Source organism: Pezoporus occidentalis, unplaced genomic scaffold, assembly GCF_034315485.1.
Source record: "Pezoporus occidentalis ecotype Australia unplaced genomic scaffold, CSIRO_AGI_Poc_V1 ctg85, whole genome shotgun sequence".
Classification (NCBI taxonomy): domain Eukaryota; kingdom Metazoa; phylum Chordata; class Aves; order Psittaciformes; family Psittacidae; genus Pezoporus; species Pezoporus occidentalis.
The window spans coordinates 430,081-440,116 of NW_026916212.1; the positions used below are offsets into that span (position 1 = coordinate 430,081).

A 10,036-nucleotide genomic window follows, 5' to 3' on the forward strand; every position below is an offset into this window, starting at 1 on the left:
GGAAATTGAGACTTATTTTCTGTTTATTTACACTAATGTCATTGAAGAGCAACATCAGGGCATCCCATAGAGTTTGATCAGATAGAAGAGGAGGAGAATGAGCTCCGCCGGATCTATGTTGAGGCTGTGCAGACTGTACTGGTGATGGATGTGGATTTCCCCCTTTGGTTGTGAGGCTGGGGCAGCTCATTGATCATTCTCCTGAACTTCCTGCAGAAGACCCCACAAAATGCTGGTTTCTGTCTGACCTGTTTTAAGTTCTAGCAGTAACTCTTGAGTGAAATGTTTAATTCATCTCCTCCTAAATACTGATTAAAAAGTACCATTTCGATGCAGGCAGGAAAAACACTACTGAAGCATCTGAGCTTAGTTGTTAAATTACATAATCTCACTTTGTTCCTTAATGTAACTGTCCACATCCTCTCAGAGGGGATAGCAAAGATTTATTCTTTTAAAGATTATTCTTCCAGCAGGGAGATGATTCAGTGTGATTTTCTTCTGGCCAAGTGAGCTGTGCTAGTGAGGCAGAGCTGTCCTGTCAGCAGTGTGCCCCGTGTCAGAGAGATCCCTGTCCTGCAGGAAGGTAATGCACCCTACTCGGTTTCTTTTTTCTTCAGTTGTGTGTTGTGGTTTTTTTTTTTTCTTTTCTTTTGGCAGACGTCCTTGAGCATTTGAGACGGATGTGAGAGAGTTTTTAGTCCTCATGCAAAACAACCAACTAAACATAACAGATTACATCAGCTCAGGCTTTTCAATTCCTGGATGGCAGCAGAGTGCTAATCCAACCGTCATCCTGGATTTCATAAACTGAAACAAGGGAGGCTGGCAGGAGCAGCGCTGCCGGATTGAGGAAGCTGACGACGGTGCAGCATGTGGGCAACACACTGTATAAAGCTCATAAACTTGTAGGCTGATGTGTGCAGCTACCACCTTGGATTCTGTACTGCTGCTTCCCTCGGCACAAGGCACCAGCAGGCTTAGCATTAAAGCCTGCTCTTCGGAACTGAGAATTTACTCCTGCAAGACATGAAGGGCTTCCTGTTTCTCACACTCCTCCTGATGCCCGTGCACGCTGGAACTGCTTGGAGTGCGAAATATGCAGTAGATTGTCCTGAACCCTGTGACAGTAACGCATGCAAAAGTACCTTGCGCTGTAAGAGAACGGTGCTGGATGACTGTGGCTGTTGCAGAGTGTGTGCAGCTGCTCTGGGGGAGACTTGCTATCGTACGGTCTCGGGTATGGATGGTGTCAAGTGTGGTCCTGGGCTGAAGTGCCAGTTTTACACTGAGGAGGATGACTTTGGTGATGAATTTGGTATCTGCAAAGGTAACGATATTCACTTTGCATGCACCCACCTTAGCAATTTGACAGCAACCTACATGTAGAGCTTGCCTCCTGCTTGAAAGGTCTAAAATGAGATTTTTCCAGCTCAGCCCTTATCCAAGAAGAATGTGTAAAATACAGGTGTTAACATGTAGGAGGACAGGGTTATTAATGTTGAGAATATTGTTTAGATTTGGGGACATGTGTGAGGAAATATGGATGGGGTGTGCTTGGAAATGAGATTTTTGACTGGGACTTGGGAGATGCAGGCACTAGTCCTGATCCTTCCACTGATTTGGTGGGTGGTTTCTATAAATTGCAAAGACTTTAATCCTGCAAGTCCAACCTTGTCACGAGGTCTCTGCTCCTGCTGCACTCTCCTTGGGGTGAGGTTCCCCCGGGCACTGCCTGCCGGCTGCCTGCGCAGGGACCAGGTACTCTCTCTGGGGTCTGAGAGATGGAGATAACAGCACCCCCGAGCGCCTGGGGACATTGTTTTGTTTAATTCAGTCCTGCCTTTGTGGTGCTCAGCTACCCTAGGGATGCTGTCAGGGGAGGCAGAGACCTTCCTGCCTGAAAGATGGGAATAACAGAACAGGAGCTGACTGAGAGATGAGCAGCCAGCCACTGCTCTCAGCTTATTCCAGGTATGCTGCATGCTGATTTCTTTAGTCGTAGACTAGAATAGCATTTTTCATTTAAGAGTTATCCACGCTCCATGCAAAAACGAGAGAAATAGGATGAAAGTTTTTTAAAATAAATCATTTTAGAAAAAGGTTTTGCAAAATGTAAATGCAGCGAGTTTTCCTGTGTTCATGTACCACTTCAGTAAGTAGATACAGATATGCCTTTGAATAACTTCCTAAAAAGTGAAGATGTCTTGGCAGTTAAATATCAGGAGTATTAATAGCCTCAGTTAAAGTAATGACTTAGGACCAGATGCTGCAAAAGTCATTTAGGCTGACTCACATATAGCACACACTTATTTACATTGGTATTTAAAAACAAATTTATGTGCATGTTTGAGAGTGAGACCCAAAATACTACTTTTATTTCTAAGGACTCAAAATCTATGCATATAAATGTCATATCTTTGGTACACACACCAGAAAAGTGTTTGACTGAGATAGTTGTCTGATCTTCAGTTTATTGAAAGTTACTGCAGTGAAAGGTATGCCTATAATTCTTCTAACATTTCTTTTGGATGATTATAGAGTTTTCAATGTCCTCATAGGAATTTCTTTCCAATAGCCCACTTCAAATGGAAAAAAAAAAAAACACTGAGAGACATGAGATCTGAATCCCTGCAGCTGAATCTTGGAAGCTCTGTGGAAAATATTTTCTTTCTTATTCCTAGCAAGTCAGTGAAAAAGCCGTATCTTGACTTAGAGTTGTAAATTTGTATCTGAGGCTTATATTCCCCATACATTTATTTGCACTAACTATTATTGATGTAATTTCCAATTCTTTTTCATTTTTTCATGTCAGGTCTGAGATAGTACAATGTCTTCCTGTATGAATGTGAATTTTATCAGGCAAATTATGAGGCCAAGTATTATTTTTTTATATCCACTATGATACCATATCACTCACTCATTTTGATAACTTCCATGTTTGTACTAATTCACAGGGTCAGGATGGCTCTACTGTCTCCAGTTTCCTGCGACTCATTTACTTTGAAGTTGTGAAAAAATGATCTGAACTCTCTGTTCTTCAGTTTCTTATTTTTAAAATGTGTAAGGCATGGACAGAATAAGTTTCAGAGCAATTTCTTGAGCACTTTTAGTGTTACAAGACTGATAATATAATAATCATATTATTATCAATAGCAATGCCATAACTGGCCAAACCAGACTAAGAAATACTGGTGGTCTGCACTTTTATTACTAAATACCCTCTAAACCTGCAGCATAACTGTCACAGTAAAGACCCTGCTCTTGCACCCCCTTAGATCACTAAGAGCTGCTTCTGCTGAACAAAACCTTCTAACAACAAAATTGACTCAGATCTCGGTTTTATCAAATCTGAAGAGCAGCATCAATGACAGATTATTCCACATGGAGCCAACTGCTTTGTCTCAGACTTGTTTCCATGTTGCTGTGCACAGCATTGCATCCCACCACTCTGAGCTGAGCAGCTGAGCACCTGCAGCAGGCAGATTGATGTTCCATGTGGTGTGTGCTCTCAGTTTGTCCCTCGGGGAGAATTGTGCACACACAACCTGTTTCACTTCGGCAAGGCTTTGGTTTTTTTTTTTTTATGTGGACAAACAGCAGATCAAAGAGTGTCCTTGCTCAGAAAGGGGAGTCTGGGGAAGCTCATTGAAGTGATCCAGGCTGGAGGAATTCACCGTGCAGTTGCTACAAGGGAATTAGTCAATTTCCCAGAGTTTTCATTTATAAAAGCATAACCTCTGGACATGCAGAGAATTCTAAAATACTGATTTCATTTTTGGGCATTAGCCTGATTTTCAGATAGCTGCATGGCAAAACTAAATATTTGCGCTGATTCAAAAGGAGACTGGGCAAGCTCAGAAGGATAACCCTGTTGTGGGGTTATATGCTCAGAAACCATGTCTGGCTGAGGAGGTCCCAGAGCTGAAGATGGGGAAGAATATGATAAAGGAGGTATAATTTCTGCTTATCACGGTCATCTTCTCTCAAGTGTTTTGTGGGAACCTAGTCCTGCCCTTAGGAGTTGAATTTGAAACCCTCCAGGACTTGCCATTTAAGGTGACCATGTACCCAGGTTGGCAAGAACAGCCTGGGCATAAGGACCTTTCTCCTGGGACATCTCAAAATTCTCTTGTGATGATCTCTTGTGTGGTGGTTTGGAAAGAGTTCATTGGAGCTGGATTTTCCTTGTCTCCATCTCTTCAGCTATGGTCCTGGGAAGATACCCTGTTCAACAGCAAGGTAGAGGAAGTCAAGGGCTGTGACCCCAGTTTTAAACCCTCCGGGAAGTTATGTGGTCCAGCAGAATATGTGTCAGCTATAGGATAGGGCAAATCCTCTGCACCTGACTTAATTTTTCAAAAAACATTTTGGCCCATCCTGACAGCTGCCCTTTGGTGCTCCTCTGTGAGCTTGCTCAGGGACAGGAGATCTGAATTGGGGCAGATGACCAGGTGACCAGATGCAGGTATAACCAGCAGCTGCCGTAGTGCCTGTGATCCCTTTACTGTATACTCACTTTTCAAGCTGGAGATGTAGGTGAGCTCTTTGCTGTCTGCCGTGGGAAGTCAGACTTTTGCTGTATGAGAAGACATCGGATAGAGGAAGGTTCTTCCCCAGGAGCGTCTCCAGGAGGAAGGTGCATTTGCTGGATAGCTCCTCAGGGTTGGGCAGCAGTATCCCCTGAGCAGATAAGCAGTGGCCCCAGCCACAAGCTGCCCATGCCAGCAATAAATTGCTGCTCTAAATCATGACAGTCATATGAGTCACACAGTATCATTCCCAAACAGTGAATTCAGGAACTTTCTGAAGTTTTCTTTTCTAAATCCAATGTTAATCCTTTAATCAAATCCTTTATGACTATGTACTTACATACTCATATTGCCTTTAATTTACATTTCAATATTACAAGTGTTTCACAGAAGGATTACTAATAACACATTGTAAGTAAGTTATAGGAAGAGAAATTGCGTATATAATGTGTGTCAAGGTTTGTTAAAACTTGCAAATACTTGTAATAAGCAGATGGCTTGCTGAAATCCTGCAATTAATGTTTAGCTGATCTCCACTCAAAGGTTTTCCACTTTTAAGGATATAAGCGGACAAGCTACTAAGACAGCAGCTAACTTGGATCACTGAGGACTGCTTTGCTATATTACTTTTTTTCCAGAGTGTCCCTACGGTACCTATGGCATGGAATGCAGGAAAACCTGCAACTGTCCCTCTGGCATCTGTGACAGAGTAACTGGGAAGTGTCTGAAGTTTCCGTTTTTTCAACTGTCTGCTTCCAAGCCTCCAAATCGACGAAAAATCGTTTCACACACAGGTAGGACTTTGTTGGGCAGTTAGTTTTAGCAGAAATCACCTTGTACGTGATTTACTGCCATGCTGTGTACGCTGCGTGTGAGTCGTGCACTTTGCTGGAGCTGTGCAAACAGCTTAACAGCACAAGGTACATTTATGTTTCTTATTGGCAGCTCCCCTAACATAAGGCAAGAGTTAGGTAAGCTGTGACACATGGTAAAAACATTCTGAAATCCCAACAGGAGTGAAATACTTCACAGCTGTTGCATGCGCTAGGAGCACGGCATCTTGTGTGCAATGGGAGGCTATGCCAGGGTTTGCATTAGTCACTTGAGATGTGGCGCATGTACCTGCTATGTGTAGAATAGGATTTCAGTAAGTTTTATTACTGTTAGCTAATATATGGTAAAAATAACATCCCAGAGCTTTATACATTTCCAGATGTCAGTAGGCTGTTTCATGAAATGTTTTATTGTAGTAATTTATCACATTATTTCTAGAATAAATTCTTACCTGTAAGATTATGTCTGAAGCCTAAAACCAGAACTTTCCAGAATTAAAACTGCAGAGTTTTTGAAGCAGAAAAGACTTCTTTAAAGCTGGGATTAAAATTTCTTCCCGTTTTATTCTCCACATGGTTCTACAGAGGTATATTTAACTGAACAATGCTCACTCTAAATTTAAACTATCAATCAATGTAAATATGAATATGTTAACTAAATATCAAAGATTTAATCATAGACCTACTGGGAGCTTTACTAGGATTTCACCCCAAAGTATTCAAATATTATTTCTTCTTCAACTGCAGTTTGTATGCCTTATTTTAATTTTCTCCTGTTAGAGTAAGCTATCTAGAGTTTGCTGCCTTAATACAGGGTTTATCTTTCCCCCTGCTCTCCATTTAGTTGGACAGAATCAAATTTCTACAGCTTATGACCATGCCATGTTTAAAATGATCTTGATTTCAACTTCATGAGATGCATCAGTTATGAACTTTTTGTATTTTCTGTATGATTGTGCTCTTTTGCCTTTTCCAGCTTTTGTTACCAAGGGTAATGAAATCACAAGAAAAAAATACTTCTGTCTTGCTTTTTATTTCCTGTATCCAGCCTATATTCCAAATCTTCCTAAGTAGCTTGTTTTCATCAGTTCCTCTTTCCCTGTCCTCCTCTTGCCTTTGGTCACAAACCTTCTGCTGCCTCAATGTTTAGCAGCTTGTCTGCTCCCAGCCAGAGTGAGATACTGACCCCATTTTTTTACCAGTGTAAAGGTTTCACACTGATTTCTGTCCCCAGAGGTCCATCACTGGAGGTAGACCAGGGACCTGTGCGTAGTACTGCATGGGATGGTCACACACAGTTTCATTTAATAGTGGTTAGAGGTAGCTACAGCACTTAGGACAGATCCTCAGTGAATTAAACCAGCTGTGAATACCTCTGAATTTTAAACATACAAGTTTCTGGCCTCTATGTTTTATAAAGACATTATAACTACATATACCCTACTAAATTTAACATTGCCAGAGCATGTTCCTGTATGTTGCAATTTGACCACATTCATGGTTGAACAGTAGGGCAGTGGCTGGCATGCTTTGTCCCAGTCTATTCAGCTCTGCAAAACAACCTCAGCCACAGCTCAGGAATCAGTGTCAGCCAGGGATCATTTCCAGTGGGCAAACTGGATATCTTTTACCCTTTTTGGGAGAGTGAGAGAGTTTAGTGTCATGCACTAGGCTATTCCATGCCAGCTGGCCTCAGTCAGGGAATAGCTCCAGGCATGTTCAATTTACTACTGTAGCTATTGAGGATGCAACGCTTGGTCCCTTGTCATACTGGAGTGTTGTAGTGAGACTGGAAACAGAACTCAAGTCACCCACCTTATGCTTAAACTACAGGAAAGCACATCTGTCTTATGCCATAATTTGCCAGAAATTTTGCAGCTGGATTATTGGAGGGCATTCTTGGAGATTCCTGCAAGATTTGTCAACTATTTTTTTTCTGAAATGTTCCCAAAAAGCAGGGATATTGCTCTAGGACAATACTTTCATTCTCTCATTTTCATGAAATCCACCTTTATGTTTGTATGTTTTCAGACAATGACATGGCATCAGGGGATGGCAATTCTGTAAAAGAGGAATTCGCTAAGGAGAAAACTATTCGCTCTCCGGTAATGAAATGGCTAAATCCTCGCTGATATTTACTCACACTCATAAGACTTTCAAGTGAATGCATTTCTCACAGATTATTGAATATGCAACAACACACTTTAAGAACAAAGTAGATGTATAGCATATGAAAATGTAACCTCTGAAGGCAAATTGTTATTCTGTTTCCATGAGAAAAATGTTTACTTAAAAATAGACTGTACAGTGTATATGATTTTTAATATCTGTTTCGATAAGTATTTGAACAGAAATGTATTGTGGATTCCTGAATGTACAGTAATATTTAAAAAAAACAACACAATTCAACCCTCCTCATCTAAATAATGCCAGAGGCTAACTTTTGCAGCCTGAGGCAGGGAGAGCTCTCATTGAATTCAGTGGACAGTTTGAGTGAGTGAAACTACTGGTGTGGAGCCAGTGTGAAAGCAACTCACATAAACAAATCCCAGGATAGCAAACAACGCCCCTGAATCACAATAATAATAATAGCATAAGAGCACAACAGTGTGAATTAAATAAACCAGTGTTAGTCATTAGTCGTTTTCTGGTTTTTGGAAGTTTGGTGACAATTCCTCAGAGATAAATACATCTTTCTTCAGTAAGAAAACAGCCAGCATTTAAGTTTGTACATTGTGAATAATTTAACCAAGACACTGCAGCCATATATTGTATTTAGGTGGATTTCTAAAGTTAAATTCTGTACAGAGAAGCAGCAGCTTGGTAAATTCTACAATTTGTAGATGGGGATCTGAAAAGAAACAAGCTGTTTAGCATTATTTAAATATGTATGTTTCTGTAAAGTAGCTACTATGGTGTGTTAAGGTGATGTCTGCATTTCATGGGGAACAATAGGTCCAATGCCAGAGCCCAGCAAATGAACCTTTGTAATTTCCATCTTCATTGCTGGCTGCAGCCCATCTGCCACTCACAGGGAGTTCATCTGGTTCAGTGCAGGGAAGGCTTGGACCTTCACAAAGTGGTAGTAGTGACACCACTGCCTATAGTACTTAGTTTCCTACTTGCATGAGCAAGCAGTCCCATTTCAGCCAGGAGAGTAATTCATATCTATTAAGAGTGTTGCAGGAACTGACAGTCCCTCATTCAGTCCAGACTGGGCAATATATTTGTTCCACAAAATAATCCACACTGAGATGGGTTTGCTAGTGTGTCTGGGAACAACAGATAATGGAAATTGACGTAGCTGTGTTAGAGTGGAGCTGGATTGCCTGCGTTCAGGAATGCAGAGCACTCATTGGAAATGTGTTTTGAATTGAGTATTCCTTTGAAATCAATGTGAGCTTTGACAGTGAATTCAGTGAAAGAAGGAGTATGCAGTACCTCAGTCAAAGTTTGGTGCAGGATCTGAAAACATGCTTTTAAATCTATGAACAACAGAAACTCCAATGCCTTTAGAGAGTCCAAATCCTGATTCAAAGCCAGCATTAGCGGGTGCAGCCTTCTCTCGCATGGGAAAGAAGTGCTGAAAAGTGCTCTAGAACAAGAGAATGGTGACAGTAGTAGACACCCAAATGTCAGCATATCAGTGAAGGCTCTCTTACGGTGATAATTGGACACACATAAACAAAAACGTTAAACTAGCATATACCAGATTTAAATGTGGACTGAATGGTTAGGTCTGAGAGGGAGCAATATTATCTTGGGCTATTTACAAGCAAGCATATTGATTCTGACCTACTGTTATCAAAAGCAATTTTTCTTGGTTTCAGTGAGAGCAGGATCAAACCCATGGTCCTTCAGCAGACTGAAGAGAATTATTTAAAGAATGTAGTAAATATTTGCATACATTATTATTATTTTGCAACAGTGTCATAAATGACATTACAAGTTCTTGAATGTATATGTAATAAGCTGGTTGATTAAAAAAAATTGTATGATTATCATTGTTCAATAAAAAAAAAACAAACCCTGAAAGCATTGCTGTCTATTTTTCCTATCCATTAATGACAGAGTAAGCCTGCTGGTGATGGCACAGCCATGGTGCATGCAGAGTAGGCACACTTCCACAGAAACCTTTTCTCAATGGCTGCATCCGTTTCAGGGAATTTGCTGGGCACCGTTCTCCATTGCTGAAGCTGAGTAGTGGCCCATGTTAAGAATAGTTTGTGTTCATACCAAACATGACCTCCAAAACAAGGTGGCTGGATCCAGGCTGCCTACCGGGGACAAACCCCTTCCTGGTCAACCCAAATACAGGAAGAGTTTGGGAGTCTTGCTGGGCCAGCCACCACCATGCCAAGGACCATTTAGCCCTGGGGCAGTGACTGGTGCTCCTTGGCACTGCTTGATTTATCATATAACCTGTGGATCCACACCTGGCAAGACAGGAGAAAGGAGAAGGAGGAGAGGGAAACCTGTAAAATTGTTTTGGATGGAGGTTCCAGGATGAACTCATAATCAAATTTTATCCTTTGAAATGTCCACCTGTTGCTGCTAGTGGCAATGGGACTACACTGGTAGAAGAAATAATGCAAATGATCATGGAATCATAGAATAGGTTGGAAAAGACCTTTAAGATGGTCCATCATGCAAAGTGCTGCTATCATCTAGTTT

At 41.2% G+C, this 10,036-nt stretch overlaps 1 protein-coding gene across 1 annotated transcript; it reads left to right on the forward strand.

Moving 5' to 3' along the window:
• Positions 1-446: 446 nt before the first annotated feature.
• On the forward strand, positions 447-9,363 carry ESM1 (endothelial cell specific molecule 1). Its single transcript, XM_062604311.1, has 3 exons — positions 447-1,327; positions 5,168-5,323; positions 7,394-9,363. The coding sequence occupies exons 1-3, from the start codon at positions 1,027-1,029 to the stop codon at positions 7,492-7,494; spliced, it is 558 nt and encodes a 185-aa protein (XP_062460295.1). The 5' UTR covers positions 447-1,026; the 3' UTR covers positions 7,495-9,363.
• The last annotated feature ends 673 nt before the right edge of the window (positions 9,364-10,036 follow it).